General features: G+C 38.8%; 1 protein-coding gene across 1 annotated transcript in view; it reads right to left on the bottom strand.

Annotated features, from left to right (window-relative positions):
- Nucleotides 1-20,614, bottom strand: part of LOC120527094 (polypeptide N-acetylgalactosaminyltransferase 18) — a 776,032-nt gene that overhangs the window by 115,891 nt on the left and 639,527 nt on the right. The window contains exon 8 of the mRNA XM_039750177.1: nt 12,952-13,089. Coding sequence (XP_039606111.1) covers nt 12,952-13,089 — 138 coding nt within the window. The remainder of the gene's footprint in view (nt 1-12,951; nt 13,090-20,614) is intronic.

Raw genomic sequence — 20,614 nt, 5'->3', positions numbered from 1 at the left:
AATATTCAGGAGTCTGAAAGTACAAATAATTATTTCTCATTTAATTTATAAAATTGTAAACTACTTCTCATATTTCTACTATGAAACTAATTACCACTGTGACAGGACTTTTCCAAAATGAGTAACGTTTCCAAAGTCCCAGCTCATTTATCATGAGAATACTGAGAATACCCACGAAAGAAGTAAAAGTTATACATCATCATTAGCGCCACTCAACTTAAGAGCTAACTAAGGAAACGAAATTGAATCTAATCAAAAAAACATTCTGTCTGTTTCCAAAAGAACAGCAACCAGGAAGTCTAAATCTTGCTCCAATTGTTATCTGTGTGTTTCTTGGTCTAATTAAAGGGACTAACTGTGAATGCGTTTGCCGGTTTTAAAAGTCAGTGAAGATTCACTTTTGCAAAACTAGTTTGATCTAAAGGTCAATCAGTGCATAGAGCTCCATCTTTATTTATTAATTCCTGAAACATATAAAATAATTGACAGAATGCAACTAATTGAAGAGGCTAGGATTCAAGAAAATAATCTCATTTAAAATTACTGTGGAGTACTTCTAATTACCCACACTGCCAGAAGGGGGGTCGAGACAGCCAATGGGTCATCAAGCCAAACCTCAGCAAAGCAGAAAATCATTAGGAAAGTCATGATTTCCAATTAAAAAGACCTTATTGTTATTAATTACAACCTTTCAAACTTACTGACTTGCTCTCTTCTGACAAGTTCGCAAAAACTAATTGCAAGTCAGCCTCGGTTCTTTTTGCATTTGACACCTGACAAATGAGTGAAAGGCGTTTTTTTTTTTATTATTTTAATATGCAAGCAAGAAAGGAGATGAGGCGTTTATGTATTCCTTGCAGGCACAATAAAGGACAACATCAAGATGTTCACATATGCATCCTGGATACATTAGGAAATGCTGTCTAAATTGTCAGTGGTTTAGGTAACATAAAAAGCACATTATTTACTTGTTTGTATGTGCTTTGAAAGAAGAGTAGTCTATAACACAGATCACTATTATAAAACACTTAGAGAAGCCAAATGATTTAACTCAGTGACCTTTAGTCTAGCTTCCATCCTTCTGCTACTAAATCCATTTAATTCAATTCAGGATTGCAGGGAATTGCAGTCAATTCTAGCAACTTCAGGTAAATGGCAGGAAACCAATCCATTCCTGGGAAGAGTCTCACAAACAGACAGAAAGCTACACTAACTACACTCTTTAGGGTTTGGGGAAAGAGCCAGAGTATCAATGCATAAACCAGCAGAATATGCAAACCTGAATCCAGTTGTCAATGTGCCACCTAGCCATCCACCAACTTTACGAATAAACTCTATATGCTGCCACTGTTTATGCTCAAAATGATCAAAATCACATATGATAATGAGAGGAAAAATATGTTTAGTCTTGGAAGTGGAAAGTTAATATTTGTTAGAAACCATTGTATTATTGTATATCAGAAGAAGAAAATGTAACAAAAAAAGGCTTATTTAAGTTTTTGTAAGTACCATTCTGATCCATTGATTCTCTCCTCCTGTTTCGGAGATGAGACTACAATTGTTATTAATAGTTATTGAGATCATCTGCACAAAGGAGAGTTGGAAGTGTTTTTTGTTTCAGCTTTCAATACAAACAACATTCATTTAATAGAGTAATTTTTGATAGCAAGTATAGTGCAAAAGTAGAACTGTGTGAACATAAATGTTTTAGAGCTGAAGGATGGTTAGGCTAAGTGGCCAAAAAAAAAGTCAGAAGTCAGAACTGAACCAGCAGTCTTGTGCTCACAGTCTTGGGTCTGTAATGAACTTAACAGTAGTTGATATCAGTACCTGGGTTTAATAAATGTAATTATGATTTTGAATAGTGGATAAACCTTTTTTTTCCAAGGCCAAAGAAAAATATAGTCCACTCAGAATGCTGACACTAAAGATGGTATATATGTGTCACAGACGGAAGGGAGTGCTTGTCCGGCTGGGATGCCTCTTCACGGAGAGAACCGGGGAAGCAAGCATGGGCAGAACAGTACCTCCTCCAGGACGTTAGATGGCAGTGGTGCCTCGGATTCCTGCAGGGCTTCATGGGAGTTGGAGTTATCTACAGCCCTGTTGGGATCCGGGGGGCAGCTGCCAGGGGGTGCTGCAACAGCTGCTGAGCCCTCTGGAAGTGCTGCCGGAAGTAGGTCAACGAGCAACTGGAGCACTTCCGAGGGTGTTATAAAAGGAGCCAGCAGTCACCACTCGGTGAGCAAGAGCCAGAGTCGGGAGGAGGGAGGCAAAGCTTGCTGAGGAGGAGTGGTGGAGAAAGACAAGAGTAAAAGAGAAGTACAGTATTGTGCAGTGCTGTGCTTTGCTTTAGACTGTGTTGTGGCTTGTGGGAACGGGGAAGATGTTACCCACAGGCGAAGAAAGAAAATAAAAACATTTATTTGTTTATCAATGTGCCTCCTGCGTCTGTCTGCGTCGGGTTACGCGCTAGTATAGCGCCATCTGCTGTCACAATGTTTATATCATGTTAACCAACTGCGCTCAGTAGTCCAGATGTGGATTTACGCATGCAAAACAAAGTCTGGGAAATAAGTCAATGATTTCCACTGCATGCTAATGTTCCAGAAATAAAAAGCAACATAAAACTTGGAGAACTTAAAATCTATAGGTTCTTGTAGCTTAGTGCTCTCAAATCTTGAAAAGTGCAGGTACTGCAGGCATACTCACTTAATCAGAATGCCTGTAGTTAATAGCCCTAATATGGGTTCTGAAGTAGTCTCCCCTCTTGCACTTTCTATTTTCTGGCTGTGTAACAGTTTATGTTCCCAAAGATACTTGTCTTGCCATCTATTCATCCATCCATTCATCTTCTGAACCTTTATGCTTAACAAATTAAGGAATTAATTTCCTGTAGTAAACCATATTAAAGTGTTACTGCTTTTGTTGTGTTACAGCCAGCTTTTTTTCCCTGGCTCATATTATTTTTGTTTTATTGTTATCAGTGTTATTTTTGAATTATTACTTTTCATGTTTTATATTATTTCTGTTAGGTTTTGCTTTTTTAATTAATTAATTTATTTAATATATATTGTGGTTCTGTGGGTGATACCCCAAGAGGTGGGCCCCCCTGATCCCACTGCTGCTGAAACCTCCCTCTGGCTGTCCATGGAGTCAGGAAACAGGATCTCAGCAGTGGTCCTTTGAGCTTGTTGTTGGGTAAGTACATACGTTTTTCTTTAGATTGACATACTGCTCTTTTTGGTTTTCTGATTACTGAATTTGCTCTTTAGGACTTGTTTGCAGGAGATTGACTTTTTAGGCAAATCCCTTAGCCTCTGGTGCTATTCAGAGCATTTCATTACATTTATTAAAATATTTTTTTCCTTAATCAATCCTTATTTATAACAATTCTTTGTTGCCCTTCAATTCAGAGGTTTATGGATCTCTCTTGATATATTTTGGTAAATTTCTTGCTATTTTGAACCTTTTAAAGTCAGTTCCCCATTTTGGGGCCTGGTCAGGCTGCAGTTAGCTGTTAGGGTCAAACTTACGAGGTATAAACCTCTTTTGGACTGGCCAGTGAAGGTCCTGGCCTGAGTTTGTGGCTAATTTTGAAGGCCTCAAACTTTTCTGCCATGTCTGAGGTTCTGCATTAAAACAGCTATACTGTAAGATCCAGCAGTCATTCCTAGACTTGCAACTCAACAATAATGTTAATAATCTGCTTTGATATGGAAATGTACTGCCTGCATAGTAAATATATGAATTTTACAAAACTAACAATCATGTTGACTAAAATCAGTGGTACCATATTCAGGTTTACTTGTAGTTTTTCTTTATCATATAAAGAGTAGGAGTTTGAATTCAAACAAGTTGAATAATAGAATTTCAGCCTAGTATCTTTGCTGAACCCAGAAGGCTAGCAAACTCATTTTTATGTTACCATGCATCTTCTTTTCCCAAAAGATAACCTGCCAATAGTTTCACAAAGTGAATTAGGCCAAAAAGAACCCCATCTGCTTATTTCATAAGAATGGCAGAACAAATTAAAGGCCAATTAGTCTATTGCTAGGCAAATGTAGTGGGAAGGTACCACAAAAGTAAGATTTAGACTGCATTGGCCAAGTAGAGCACACAACACCAGAGAATAAGGGTCTCTTTGTCAGGCTGCAACAATGACTGGGAGACATCCAAGAAATTGCTTTTAACTGTTTTAGATAGACTGTTTCAGCAGGAAAGTACAGAACATACGGCGCTGTTACACAGATACAAAAAAGGTAAGCCAAGACATAACAACTAATAACTGGTGTTACCATTTCTACACACATTCAAGATAATTTCAAGAAGAATAATTGCCTTTAACAGCATACATAATAATGATTCAAAATGCAGCAACATCTCTATAAGTAACAGAATACAAAATCCTTATAGCTCTAGACAAAAATAGTTTGTAAATCTATTACTTTTGACCATGTGAATCCTAAATCTGCAGCCTGATAGTGACAAATGAAACTTGGCAAATCTATGATGATTTCTGTATGACAGCATTGAGTTGGCTTTCTTTCTAAACTGTTTGTGATACAGCTCAGTGACAGAGGCTTGCTGCATACCAAATGCTTAATGATTTTTAAGCACAGGGAGAAAATTAACATTTGAAAAATCGGTAATGTAATAAATCAGCAAGAAATGCAACATTATAACAATGCACGGAACGAACCAACACACAATCATCCGTGACTGAAAACTGACGGGCCAATCTTATTGATGTGAGCGAAGGAAATGTAGACGCACACCTTCTGTTCTGACAGATGCGTCAATGATGTATTGCTGGAAGAGTCTGCCACTGGAATGCAAGACACTAAATGAAGATCTCATGGCAAGCCTGAAAGCATAAAATTGGAGCTGTATGACTCGCGTTCTTTTCGCGGTTCGCTTTTACTCAACATGGGTTAATTGTATGTGCCAGCCTGGATCTCCGAAAGGGAATAGCAGTGGAAAAACCATGGGGTCACAGTTCATATTGAGAACAGAGATACGCTTGCAAGCATCTCCCCTTGGATATATGCAAATGTCGCGTTGTGCAGGAGGTTCCCCGTCTTCACCTACAAAGCAGCAACATCAGTTTGACAGGACGGGGCGTTATACCTTCTCATATCCAGACCTGGATTTTCCATGAACACCATTCGTACAGCAGTAACAGAGTAACCGTGAGTGATAATGTCATGCATTTTGATTCTAAGACTTTGCGAAGGGATTAACCTGGCGTATCATGTTGTCTAGTTGAAGCAACAAAATGTCACTGCAAGCACTATTACATTCCTTTTGCAAACGTTGACTGGTAGCCTCGAAGAATCGAAGATATATAGCTGACCGTATTGTGGTGACATGCCAGGATTGTTATATAAAGAAGAGATCTGGTGATAAATTTGACCGTGGATTCTGAAAGCATACGGTCCTTGTCCAGATGGTTGAGTGATGTGTGCGCCCATTGACGCGAAAGCTAAAGCAGAGTTGTATTCCCTGATATGATCACAGTAATTTCGGGACAGCGGGTTCTTGCCAGTCAAGAGGTCTTCCAATAAAAGAGGGGGCTTGGATAGCGGTGGCAAAGACACCTTGCCGGCATGACAACACTTAGTGTAATGTCCGGATTTGTTGACCTCTGCTGGCCAATGAAGAGCATTGCAAGAAGCACATAGTGCGGTAGGTAGGCCAATGTTATGTTCTTGGACGTGAAAGGCGGTATCTTCTTGGAAAGCTGCAGAAAAGTGAATGTGATGTTTGTGCGTGAAGGGAATTGGAATGAGTTGTGTCGAAGCATTGCTGGCAATGTTCACATTGAATAACTCGTTCAGTGGAGTGTGTTTTTAAATGCATGTTGAGAAATCTCTGCACTCGGAACGTTTTTGAACAAATCGTGCATTCAAAGATCTTTTTGGAATGCGTTCGTTCAGTGGAGTGGGTGTGTAAATGTGCTTTGAGATATTTCTGGCGTGTGAAGGTTTTGGAGCAGTGTTGACACTGAAAAGAATTCATCAGGGAATGTGTTTTGAGATGGTTAGTAAGGTATCTGCGTGCGTGAAAGTGTTTGTCGCAAATTTTGCATACAAATCTTTGCATTGAATGGATCTGCATATGGTTGTGGAGATCCATCTCACCTGTGAAGTCCTCGTTACAAAATGTGCAATTGAAGGTGAGAGTGGAATGAGTTCGTAAGTGTTTTTTGAGAGCGCGAGTTGTCTCGAAGCATTGTTGGCAATGTTCACATTGCATCATTCGTTAATGTTGTGTTTTTTCAAATGTGCGTTCAGATATCTGTGCACTCTGAAGCTTTTGGAACAAAAGGTGCATTGAAAGTCCTGTGTGGAATGCGTGTGTTCAGGGGAGGGTGTCTTTAAATGTTTTTCAGGAAGAGGAAAGTGGGCAGGTGACTTCACATTAGTGTAGCAAGCAAGTGGGTGTGAACGCTGTGTGTACATGCAGACAGAGTCAAAAGATGTCACCAGAAGGTAATCACAAGGGTATTTGAGAGGCATGAGAACCTCGTAATGCCCATGATCCAAAGGACCGCTAAAGAGCAGGAATATAAAGAGACGCTGGGCCGGATTGTAAAGGAGAGGCATGAGGACGTTCTTGGAAGTAAATGCTGATAGTAGCTGGAATGATTTGGGACATTGCCACAATTTCTGCCTCGCCACCATAGACTCCGGACGTATTCATGTAATCAGCATATTGTTGAGCAGACTGTATAACAATGCCTCTGTGACTAAGAACGGACACCACGTCACCGAAGTTATCCCAATGTTGGCAAACAAAGCTAACAGCCATGTTACGAAGTTTGAGAGTAACAGTTTCGTCAATGACATTTCTCTTAAAAAACCCAACTGACAGAAACAAACAGTTACCTGAAGCAAGAATTTCTATAACATTGAAAGAAGTGTTGTTTCCATGAAATACATTTGAAGCGGTAGCCATGGAGGTCAAAAGAATAGTCAACGTGGGTCACAGCTGGGTTTGGACCGCAGCACAGACCAAAGTGAGTGAGTATGTGTTTGATGAGCTGTTTGATTTGGCGGGCAGTGGTCTGAGGTGCGTTCCTGAGCACGTGGGAGGAGGGGTAGAGTTTCTGGGCGGGGCTTCGTTGTTCCTTTCACATGGTTTTTCATGGTGGACGCGGTCGGGTGTCGAAACCGAAAAGAATAATGAAAAGTCAACGTGGTTTAGACGTGCATGTGGACTCCTAGCACAGACGAAAGGGGCTAACTGGGTGGTCGGTGAGTTTTTGCGTCCGGGCACATGGGCAGGAAGTGTGAATGCCTAGCGAGCAAGGGTAGAAGCGGGCCGGTGACAAAGGAGTGTTAGTGGGCAGGGAAACGTCTTCCGTATTTCTGCAGGAGCATCTAAGAAGACGCATGTTTGTCGTGGATGCGAATTGCTGTATGTAGCGTGTAAAACAGTTTACTATGGTGCACGCGGTCGTGCATCGTAAACGAAAACTCGTTTTTTAAAGACTGCTTACTTCATTGTGTTTTAACCTCAGTTGTAAAGGATTGTTTTAAGGATCCCATGGGATACCCCTCGCAAACCGTTTTACACGCTGCATATGGCAATTTACTTCCGCGAGAAACATGCCTGTATGAACAGTCAACGTGCAGGTGCATGTGGCCTCTACGATAGACGAATATAAACGACGCCGTTTCTTCTGAGTCGTCGCGTCCGAGTTGGTGGGCGTGGCTTTGCGAGTTATTGTCGTATCCAATGGTCTTGGAGTTGGTGGGCGTGGCTCCTTCCTGCGTGCGCAATCGGTGTCTTACTTGTCGGCGGCTCAGTGAATCCACGCCCCTTCTGGTGTGCTTCCGGAAGCTTCGGAGGTTAACTTGATTCTAAGCCAGAGAGCATCAGTACAGTGCATGTGGTGAACACCAGTTAGGATGGGATAACTTAAAGTCTCCTGGGATTGGTTTTGCTTTCTTTCCTTCCACATACTGTTTGATCACCTTCATTTTTGTGTTGAGATCAATTGCCTTTTTTTCCTGTAATTGTAAGAGAAACGTAACTGAATGTAGTCGAAACAATGCAGATAATAAACTGGGATCGAGATGAATGGGTCACAACTTTTGGAGCTGGTGTGTCGAAAACTGTCATTTGCCTGTGAGAAGCGGTAGTGGTTGTAAGTCGAGTGGTCGTAAAATACGTAAGTTGCAAGTTGACAACTACCTGCATACTATAATATATAAATAATTAATTAAAAATAAAAATAGGTAAATAAATAGGTAGTAATAATTTCAAATAGATAGTAATAAATAATTAATAACAGTAAAAGTAACAATAAAGAAACAACACTAGTGACAAGTGTAACAAATGCACTGCATATAAATTGACTACTTGGGGCATATCTAAGGGCCGGGGGCAGTACAGAGTTCAGAGTCCAGACAGCCATGGTTTACAGTTCTCCTGTTAAAGTGCTGTATTCTGTGTTTTTGTAAATTTCCCCAAAGCTAAAATGGCTCTTGCACAACCTACTCCAAAATGCACACAAGTTTTTACTTTAACTAAAATGGTCTTAGTTTCAAAGATCAGATGTTTATCCAGAAGTTTTACTTTCAAGTGCTTGTACTTTATAGGCCTTAGTGATTGTTTAATAGAGCCCTTACACCGTGAGAGTTTGCAGATTAGCATTTGTCACTACTCCAGCATCTAATTTCTTCTCAAAGTGACATGCAGGTTTTTACTCATTTTTGAAATGCCCAGCCTGTCTGCTTTTCAAGTGATAGATTTGGCTTTCTAAGGCAACAGAGATTTGCTTCCATAAATTGCAATGATTGCTTCATAAGACAATGTAACTGTCAATAAAATAACACCAACCTGCTGTGTTTGTCCTCAACTCAACAGCATGTTTTCAAACTGGTATTTCCTTCTCCCAAAATGTAATTCGAAGAGCCTGCATATGTTACTCTGACTCTTGACCAAATTCCAAATCCCACTTCATATGCAAATAAATTTGCATTAAAAATGCTGACTTGGACTTTCTAATGAATACTTGTTTCTTTGTGTTAATTAAATAAATCCTTATATGTTACAAATTCTGTAATGAAAATAATTTTCTTGAAGGTTTTTTTTTGTCACTTGTATTATATGGTCCTTACTGGCCCTGTATAATTTGTGAAAAAAGCTGTTAAACCAGTCTTGTAACCTGCTTGGCTGAAAGTCAGGATTAAAAGAATTTATGCAAGAAGAAAACTGCAGAAAGTTTACATTTTTGAAAAGCTGGCTGAGAATTTTAAGTGAATTGAGTCATTTGGCTCAACTCACAAACAAAAGCGAGATCTGCTGGCTCTCATACAGCTTTTTTTATTCAGAATCACTACCATTTAAATGCCATTAAAATTTCCAGTACTATGACTTGGTGCCAGTATGTTGTGTACGTTATTAAAATGCATTCGAATGCTGCCTCTTTTTTGGTCTTTCAGTAGCCAATCAAAAGGTAGTCTTTTTCAACCCTAATAATGTTTGCAAATCAAACTAGTTAGGCATTTAAAAGCCAAAAATAAATAAATAGAGCTGGATAAGGATATGTCAAGCACACTCTTGGTTGTATAACAATGATAATCCACATTAAACAGTACAAAGTATAGACAAGTATAATTAATTACATTAATGCACACATCTTTTAGGATATACTGTGTATGTATATATATATATATATATATATTGTCGGCTATGCCTGGCAGCTTATCCCGGCCAAGACCCCCAAGCCGCCAGATGGAGCCCTCCCTGCAATGTGGAGATGCCCCGAATTCCAGCAGGGCATCATGGACTTTGGAGTTGTAATACACAGCCCTGCTAGATAACGTCGGGGCTGCCAGGGGATGCTGCAGGGAGGCACAGAGACATTTGGTTTTCCTACAGCCCGGAAGTACTTGCAGGTCATGAGGACGGAAGGAATAAATTGCTTCTGGGGTGACAAAAAAAAGAAGAGTTTTGATTTGACCCGGAAGTGCTAGGAAGTCACATGGACTGCAGGTTAAGGAGCACTTCCAGGTCGTGAACTATAAAAGAACTGTGGGAGCTCCCAGACGGGGAGCTGAGCCTGGTGGTAGGAGGGCAACGCGTCTGGGAGTGGAGGATTGATTATTGATTTATTATTGTGTTTATTAGTGAGTATAGTGTGGAGTGGAGGGTGTTTAGTAAACATAATTATTATAATAAAGAATTATTGCACTTTTACCTGGTGTTTGACGTGGTACCTGAGGGTTCAAGGTGTATTGTTCAAGGTGTATTGTATTCCAAAATGTATTAAAAAATTCATTTTTTTCCTCAGAATTCTACACATAACACCCCATAATGACAACGTGAAAAAAGTTTACTTGAGGTTTTTGCAAATTTATTAAAAATAAAAAAACTGAGAAATCACATGTACATAAGTATTCACAGCCTTTGCTCAATACTTTGTCGATGCACCTTTGGCAGCAATTACAGCCTCAGGTCTTTTTGAATATGATGACACAAGCTCAACACACCTATCCTTGGCCAGTTTCACCCATTCCTCTTTGCAGCACCTCTCAAGCTCCATTAGGGTGGATGGGAAGCGTCGGTGCACAGCCATTTTAAAATCTCTACACATATGTTCAATCGGATTCAAGTCTGGGCTGTGGCTGGGCCACTCAAGGACATTCACAGAGTTGTCCTGAAGCCACTCCTTTGATATCTTGGCTGTGTACTTAGGGTCGTTGTCCTGCTGAAAGATGAACCGTCACCCCAGTGAGTGCTCTGGAGCAGGTTTTCATCCAGGATGTCTCTGTACATTGCTGCAGTCATCTTTCCCTTTATCCTGACTAGTCTCCCAGTTCCTGCCGCTGAAAAACATCTCCACAGCATGATGCTGCCACCACCATGATTCACTGTAGGGATGGTATTGGCCTGGTGATGAGCGGTGCCTGGTTTCCTCCAAACGTGACGCCTGGCATTCACACCAAAGAGTTCAATCTTTGTCTCATCAGACCAGAGAATTTTGTTTCTCATGGTCTGAGAGTCCTTCAGGTGCCTTTTGGCAAACTCCAGGCGGGCTACCATGTGCCTTTTACTAAGGAGTGGCTTCTCTCTGGTCACTCTACCATACAGGCCTGATTGGTGGATTGCTGCAGAGATGGTTGTCCTTCTGGAAGGTTCTCCTCTCTCCACAGAGGACCTCTGGAGCTCTGACAGAGTGACCATCAGATTCTTGGTCAACTCCCTGACTAAGGCCCTTCTCCCCTGATCGCTCAGTTTAGATGGCCGGCCAGCTCTAGGAAGAGTCCTGGTGGTTTCGAACTTCTTCCACTTATGGATGATGGAGGCCACTGTGCTCATTGGAACCTTCAATTCCTTTGACTTCCTGCCTGGTTTGTGCTCTGACATGAACTGTCAACTGTGGGACCTTATGTAGACAGGTGTGTGCCTTTCCAAATCATGTCTAATCAATTGAATTTACCGCAGGTGGACTCCAATTCAGCTGCAGAAACATCTCAAGGATGATCAGGGGAAACAGGATGCACCTGAGCTCAATTTTGAGCTTCATGGCAAAGGCTGTGAATACTTATGTACATGTGCTTTCTCAGTTTTTTTATTTTTAATAAATACTTTTTTCACGTTGTCATTATGGGGTGTTGTGTGTAGAATTCTGAGGAAAAAAATTAATTTAATCCATTTTGGAATAAGGCTGTAACATAACAAAATGTGGAAAAAGTGATGCGCTGTGAATACTTTCTGGATGCACTGTATATAAAATTTATATACAATTTTTGTATTTGTATTTTATTTATTCTTCTCTTATTTCTCTTTGTCCCCTGCTGGTTAAACAACTAGAGATCCAGTTTTGTAGGTTAGCTCTGATATCTAAAGCTTCTAGTTTCAGAATTAATCTTTGGTGTGGGACTGTATCAAATGCTTTTTGAAAATCTAGGTAATTATAAACACTAGCATTGCATCAATCATTGACTATGAAAGCTTTATTTTTGAACTTCACCTGAAGCCTGCTTTATTTGCAAAATATACCTTTCAGTGCAAGACCATGTCATTCAGAATATTCCTCCTATAATTCAATTGTGTTGATGTCTTAACTTAAACAATAACAGTAAGTAAATGAATGACTATAAATCCTCTATAAATTTGCCATATTGTCTTTTACACTAGAAAAATAACATAATAAATGTGCTATGCTTGGAAGAGTTTTAACATTATAATAACGGTAAAGTTTCAACCAATACCAGTGCATATAGAGACCAAGTATCATCCCGATATATCTTGAACATACAATCAACATAATTTGACAAAACTGAGGGGCTGGCACATGCAGAACAACTAGGTTCATGGATTTGAGTGTACAGTACAAGGCTTTATTGATGAGATGATAGTGCTCTCCACTGTTACCATGCTGCCCTGAACGTAGAACTGAAGTAACATAAATATCAGAAGAACGCATAACATTTTCTTAATTTCTTGGGTGTGTTTTGAACACATCAGCAGAAAATTTATGATCTACAAGTTCAATGTAACAGTTGTTTTTTTTTTTGGACAAATCATAAAAGTTAATAAGTTGGTTATCGAAAGCCATAGACATTGTTGCAGAAAAATTTAATTAGAAGCAAAGACTGAACAGCAGTTAGCAGTGCTGCCTCACACCACCAGGCGATAGGCCCTTGTGACTGTCTATGTGGAGCTTTGTAATTGGCGACTCTCCTTATTGCTTCAATGTGAATGATGGTGTGCATGTGTGTGTGTGCCCTGTGAGGGACTTTCGCCCTATCCAAGGTCGCTTTCTATCTTGTAATTCATGTTACTATGAAAGGCTGTGAACCTCACCAAGTGTATAACGCAGATTAGAAAAGAAATTAATTAATCCATTAAGCATATTATATTCATCAGCCTACAAGATCATTTTATAATTTTGGTTAACAAGGAAGGAAGATGTAAAGACATAATACTTACCAACCCATAGGCGATGGTGTCTGTGTACATTCTCATTTCTGAATAAATGTTGACAAGATACCACCTGAACGTCTTGCACTGAAGCTTTTTCCTGAGGGCTTTCCTTTCTGTAATATCACCAATGTCTATCCCAGAATCCTGTGGATTAAAAAAAATATTAGACATTAAAAGTAAACCCCATGACAGTTTACTGGCCTAGAGATACTAGTGACATCTCAGTGGTTTCCAATTCTTTGGTTCTTCTTCATGCATTTTTAAGTTAGTGTATGTAATATAGTAATGTAGTCACATAAAATAATAATTTGAAGAAAGGAAGCACTCAAGAAGCAACAGGATTTGATTGATTTGCTTTCAGCGTTTTTTACTGAAGAGAAGTTTCCATCCATCAATACACCTCTAGCTGGGGGCAGCCAGGCATCACTGTTCTCTGTTGGTTTGCTGCAATATGTTGCAGTCCTTTGCTCCAGAAAATGTCAGGCATTTTCCCCACAGTTCCTTCCCTTTCCTTCCTCTCTCTTCTATGTGGCAGCTATTTTGGTCTTACTATGCTCTACCAACTTTCAACAACTCAAAGGGATCTGATTTTTGGTTTGCTGTATTGATATGTCTCCAGAAGATCTTCTTGTTGAAGACAAGTCGCTGGAAAGCCAACATGGCCTGAGCCACCTTATCTCATGTGTTGGCTGCCAGCTCAGTTTTCAGCTTTGGGAGAGCTGACCTCTCTTTTAAATGCTTTATATGCACCTACAGTATGAGACATGCCATCTAAAGGCAAAGTGCTGTGCAGTCTGACTACCGATGAATATAAATCTTATTTTTTATTTTTATTTTAGAAATGAAAAAATATTGCTTTAATAGAGTAGAAATATGGAAACAATCATTTCATTTCTATACAGTGTTTTAAGCAAATGACATCAGTAAAGAAAACAAAATGTTTTGTGTTTATTTAAAGATTTCTGTGAATCTTCTGGATGTGGTGACAGGTGTAGGCAGATATTATAGAGATTTACATAAACTAATCTCCAAAAAAAATGAATTGTCCATCCATCCAACCACCCAGTTTTGGAATGCTTATTATATCTCATCTCATCATCTTAATGAGGGCTATGGCTATGTATTATTATATTACATATTATCCATCCATCCATCTTCCAACCTGCTATATCCTAACTACAGGGTCACGGGGGTCTGCTGGAGCCATTTCCTGCCAGCACAGGGCGCAAGGCAGGAAACAAACTCTGGGCAGAGCGCCAGCCCACTGCAGGGCACACACACACACACGGGACAATTTAGAATCGCCAAAGCACGTAATCTGCATGTCTTTGGACTGTGGGAGGAAACCCACGCAGACACAGGGAGAACATGCAAACTCCACGCAGGGAGGACCTGGGAAGCGAACCCGGGTCACCTAACTGCTAGGCAAAAGCGCTACCCACTGTGCCGTCCCATTACATATTATATTTGCTATTATTACATTTAAAATGTTAGAAATAGAATATTACATATTTTTGAATTTGCATAATACATAATGAACTGAATTACGGAATTACAGGTTGTATGAAATGTACTACTTAAATATGCATGCACCCATTGAAAAATCTGTATAATCAAGTTCTAGGTCAAAAAGTGTTAATAAAATAAACTATGTAACTCAGTTTTTATGAAAGTGTGTCTTATGGACATTATACACATTTTTGAAATTTAATAGACACAAAAAATATGGATGTGTTTAACAAATGAGAGGAAAGCACAAATGTGCAAAATAATAATAATGTCTCTCTGGCATGCAGCCCTGAGAAAACGATGGCACAGGTTGAACATTTCAGCTCCACAGAGACACTGACCAGCCTGCGATTCTTTATAATTCATTCACTCTTCAGACCCGATCAATTAAATAACACTGTTGGGGCACAGCCTGTCTGTTAACATCACAATGTTAAATTAACTTGTACAGTTTTAAAAGTGTGCATCTGGAAATGAGGTGCTTGTGCATCTTACAGCACACTCACTCATACTGGGCCTACTAATTTAGAGCTACTAGTAAACCTAATCTACCTGTTTTAGGGATGTTGCGGGAATCCAGATTATCCAGAGAAACGACTGGAGAGGGTGCAAACAGCAAGCAGGTATAAATCCAGAACCATAGTACTTCTCTCAAGATTTTTTTATCATTTGTGATAAAGATGGAGTATATTAATGTTTATAAATATAAATATAAACTCAATGTATTTATAAATCTATACAATGATTAACACATGTTTTGAAAGCCAGCATATTTCAATTTAGATTTAAAATAAAACCACATGGCTTAACAATTAATTTAATCTGCATGAGTAGCAATGCTCTAAGTAAATAACAAATCTAAGAAACTTAATGCTATCTAATGTAGAGTTGTGGGGAGCTGCAGCCTCTCCTTTCAGTGTCAGGTGGAACAAGCTCTAGTCTGGATGGCAGTCCATCACTGGGCCCTCTCACACACACACACACACACACACACACTTAGTCTGGGACTGTGAGTTAGTCTGACTTGCATTTCTTTGCTGATGTGGGAGGAAAACACTTACAAGCATGAAGAGGATGTGCAAACTCCACATAGACAATGGCTGCTTGCAGGACACTGTTGTCTTCAGACTGAAACAATTGTTTTTATAAACAATTCTTATCAAATTCAGTAAGCAGCAATCATTCTACCACCTTTAAAATATGTTTATTCAGAAAAAAATATATATTTTCTCCATCTTTTATTTAAACAGTTGAGCACCCGCATCAGAACTTCATTTCAGCTTAAGAGCCTGATGTGACAAGACATTGTGCCTACATTCCTGCTCTTGCACATGTCACACTATTTTCCATTTGCCACACATATTTGTCAATCCATTTGTTTCTTAACTCAAACAATAACAGTCATGCATGCAGGCCCAGTGCCATAGGGGAGCAAAAGGAGACATTGCCCATATAAAATGAACTCTCAGCTTTGATTGAAAGCAGTTTTACTAATTAAACTTGTGCAATAAAACAAAGTAGCACTTTGTCAGCAGTCAAAACTATTACACTAACCATTCATTCACACTAAAAGTGCATGTCTGTTTAATTCACACAGTTTTGTATTTAAAAACAAACAGAATTAAAACAGACGTTTTGCAAGTGGCTACCTATCTTTACAATAATATAGCAATGTTTGTCACTTAGTTAAAGTGCATTAGAGATTATTTTATTTGACTTTTTATTCTATATTTTTTGTTTAGTAAGTGAATTTGATCTTCTCAACTACAATGGCTGTGTGTATTGCCATCTATATTATGGTTATTGGAAATTAACATTCATTAATGTACTAAGAAGTCCGCAAACCTCTGGTCCTTCCAAGATCAAGTTTCCATCCCCAGTAGTGCGCATGTACCAGTAGGCTGCCGTACCGCATGTGCTTGATGCACAGCAGATGCCGGAGCTGTCGTTCTTCTTCTTTTTTCTATCACATAATCATCTTCTGCAATTTGCTTTATGCTCAGCACACGTCACTGTTCTTATTCTTTCTACCATATCTCCTTCTTAATCAGTTTCCATAAAAAGGATGTGAAACCTGATACCTTTGTGAGGGTTGCTGCTGGTCACATTTTTTCTCTCCAGTGCGTATCAAATCATAAGCCTTGGATTAAGACCAAGAGCCCCAGTGGTTTGCGAGTAATCATGTCACAGACAGATGCAGCTCTTAGCATTTTATATATAGTCTAGCCACAGTACCTATTGCAGACAGATTAATAGAATAATTAAAAAATATTTTCCCTCTCTTGCCCTATGTATACTTTCAGCACATTTGCTCGGTATTTGTGCGTGTGAACGTCTCTTAACTGGTGCTTCATTTCTCCTGTAATTCCTGCTTCTCAGAAAAGTTTAAATAAGGGAATACATCTGATTCACTCACACTTATTAACCAAATGTTTCCAAAATAATAGTAAAAAAGTGATCAGAAATAAAGTGGTATAAATAATAGAGTTGTTCTCATAAAAGAAAATAATATTTTTAAACTAAAAAAAAAATCCAAAAAGACATTTCTTTCCATAGGTTTGTTTTGATGGTGAATGGCAAAATGTGCTAGTGCTTCAGCATAGCAATCTGACAAAGGACTTGAGAGTTTCTCACTTTCAAAATGAAGAAAATTAAGGCCACCAAATCTCTTAACAGATTATTCATGGAATATGGGCACAAACTGACTCATGATGCAATATCATTTACTCTACTTGTTGTACATAAAGTGTAACTGAATGTTCCTATCTTTACTGCCTAGGCAAGTCATTAATTCTGCAGATCTGAACCATGAAAAAGCTATTGGTGGCAATGGACTGATGAATGGGTGTAGGTTTATAGCTATAATAAATGAGGGCCATAAAAAAATAGGTAGGGGAACAAGGAAACAAAATTTGTCTCAAATAAACAATGGCAAAGAACTTAGGGCATTAAAAAAATTAAGCCAGGGATATCCCTTTACTGGCAGAGAGACGACAAAACAGTAAACTGAAACTATGCAACATATCTGTTGAGAACATAAAACCAAGGGTTTTTAAGATTGTGTGACAATGAATTGAAGAAAATGATGGCATATATGGTCATCAAGAATCTTGAGAAGTGCAAAGTCTTACTTTGACACTTCAAATTATTTATTGTTTTGTTGTAAATCACTTTTGGAGCAACCAGCTCTGTCTATATTAATTTCACTCCTACATCTCGCTAAGCCTAGAGTTAATGGCACTTAAGTTGATGAATTAGCTCCTTTGGAGTGCCTCCATCTCGTAACAACAACAAAATGTGGATCATTAAAAGGTAGACAATCAAACTCTGGGGTTATAATTGCCTATAAATCTAAACAGCTCACAAGTTAATATCAACAATACTGCATGTGTAGCGTCTCTGCCAAGCTCCCATATTTCTGTGCTACAAAAGCAATTCCAGGCATCGGGCACGGTATTCATCAAAGAGGCTACACCAGTCTCTGAGACATTATTCATATTCTGATTACTGTGTATATTTAATTATGAATTAAAGACTACAGTACCATTTTTACAACGATACATTCTTCAATAAATAAATCTCCATTAAAGAAAGGCTTATTTAGTATTTTAGAGCAATTTTTCAAATGTATACAGTACCAGGGTAGTTCCACAAAAGCTAATCCAAATAATCAAGGAAAAATCCAATTAACTTCAGATACATCACCATTTCATCAAATGGTTTTATTCCTAATTCCACTTGTCTTACTCTAAGCATAAAACAAATAAAGTGGTGCAGTGCTTGACTCTAATTCATAGTTCCTAGGACTTGAGTTTAATTTCCAGTATTGTTACTACCTGAATTGAGTTTTCATTTTCATAGCACACCCTGTGGCATTCCCATGCATATTAGGCCCATTGTGAATTAATGTTGGTATACCCTGCTGCTAGCAGAATTGTACTCAGCTATGTCAGGTTAGGTGTTAGCTCTTCAAGACCTTGGGGTCATAAAATGAACTGGTGAATGTAAAAGAAACAGGATGGCATTTTGGTTTGCCTTTCTGCCTTGCAGCTTCAACAGCCTGGTGTTTGTCCCTGGACTGAAGAAAGTCTGAACTGAATGTTCACAATCTCCTTTCTAATGCTGAGATAGGATCAGGTTCACTGCAGTTCTGTAACAAAAATGGATGGCTGGAGAGATGAAAGATGAATTTTTAATATTTTTTACACTGGAGAGATGAATTTCATCATTCAGTTTCTGGATCTACTCCAATAAATGGTCAGATGTATAAAATATATCACTTACAAAATTTTAAATTAGAAGCATAGTATTTAACTTCATTAAGATGACATCTAAAATGTCAAGACATTGGTAAATAATACCAAGTAAAAAAGCATAATTTTCAGTTCTGCTTTAATTAGATGATTTATAAACAATGGCAGGTTAATATTTGAGTTGATTATTTGCTCATTAGTGCCAGTCATCTAGCATTTTGAATAAGTTTTCTGATTTGATAGTTTTATTCTAATAATAGTTATTGAAAACATGCTGATATATAGTGTTCACTCATGCCTGTCCAAACTCTGCTCAGCTTGGTGCACCATCATCTGTGAAGAGTACAGTGAACTGTAAATAATAAATTATCAGATGGGCAGTCTGAACTGAGAGGATCACAGTGGGGCTTCAAACTGACTCTTTCCAACTAGTCTTCAGATTTCTTCACAACCACCACTACATGTAATGAGAATCACAAGCTGGCCGGATGAAACTTCTGTTGTAAAATGGCTCCTCATTTTGTGCAGGAGCCAAGAATCTATTCATTTACCTTCCCCACACACAGATAGCATAACCCATCTCTGAAAGGAAAGGTGCAATGTGTCTGACTCAATCAGAATTACCACAGCACATAGCATCGATGGATCTGGAATTTCATCATTAGCATTATCTGGGCAGTAATTTAGTACACATTGTAAAACATTCATAGTGCTAGACAGGGAAAAGACCTCAGTGTCATCAGTGTAATGAAAGCATGATCTTGAAAAATGTTCAGTGTGAAGATTTTTTTCCACTGCAACACATTAATGTCACATCCAGGGTTGGTTTCTGTCATGAGGTTAAGAATACCAAAACAAGTTTCAACCCTGAGTTTGATCAGCAGGTTTAATAACTAGATGGATCAATGAATGGAGCACCTACTTCTTAAAATGTCCCATTATTCACATTATGAAGTGGGAACCAAATAAGCGTTTAGTTATAATTCCTTAAATTGAGCTGCACATGGCAAAATTTGAATTGTAGGGAACAGTCATCATGGGTTCAGAGAGGTGACATTGTGTTTTACTATTGTGATGGAATTTTATGAGAAAGCACAAAAGGATATGATCAGAATGGTGCTATTATTTATTGACTTTCAGAAAGCATTTGATAAAGTGCCACAAGAGAGGTTTGGTGTCAAATCAAATAAAGTTGAAGTTCAGGGTGTGGGGTTTAGATGGGTGCAGAACTGGCTAAGATATTGGAAATGGTGGATTATGGTGTGAGGAACCCTATCAGAATTAGGTGTTAAGATTGGTGCTCCACAGGGTTCAGTGCTGTGGCTGCTGCTATTTTCAATTTATATGAATGATTTGGATAGGAATATAAGTAGCAAGATCATTAACTTTGCAGATGATACCAAGATAGGTAAATTGGCAAATAATTTGGAATCTACTGAATCCTTACAGAGGGACTTGGACAGCATACAGGCCTGGGCAGACTTGTGGCAAATGAAATTTAAAGTAAATACAGTAAATGTAAAGTATTGCATGTAGGAAATAAAAATGTTAGGTTTGAATACACAACAGTAGGTCTGAACATGAAGAGTACACTTTATGAGAAGGATTTAGGAGTCATAGTGGACTTGACATTATCAACTGCCAGACAGTGCTCAGAAACCATTAAGAAGGCTAACAGAATGTTAGGTTATATAGCGCCATGAGATGTAGACTACACGTCCAAGAAGGTTATGCTCAAGCTTTATAACACACTGGTGAGGCCTCTTCTGGAGTACTGTGTATGATTTTGGTCTCCAAGCTACAAAAAGGACATAGCAGTGCTGGAAAAAGTTTAGAGCGGAGCAACTAGGCTCATTCCAGAGCTGCAGGGTATAAGTTATGGGAAAAGGAGATGAAATTTTTCAATT

The sequence above is a fragment of the Polypterus senegalus genome, chromosome 1, assembly GCF_016835505.1.
Source record: "Polypterus senegalus isolate Bchr_013 chromosome 1, ASM1683550v1, whole genome shotgun sequence".
Taxonomy (NCBI): Eukaryota; Metazoa; Chordata; class Cladistia; order Polypteriformes; family Polypteridae; genus Polypterus; species Polypterus senegalus.
The sequence above is the reverse complement of the archived record's forward strand: the minus strand, read 5'-3'. Positions and strand labels throughout refer to the sequence as shown.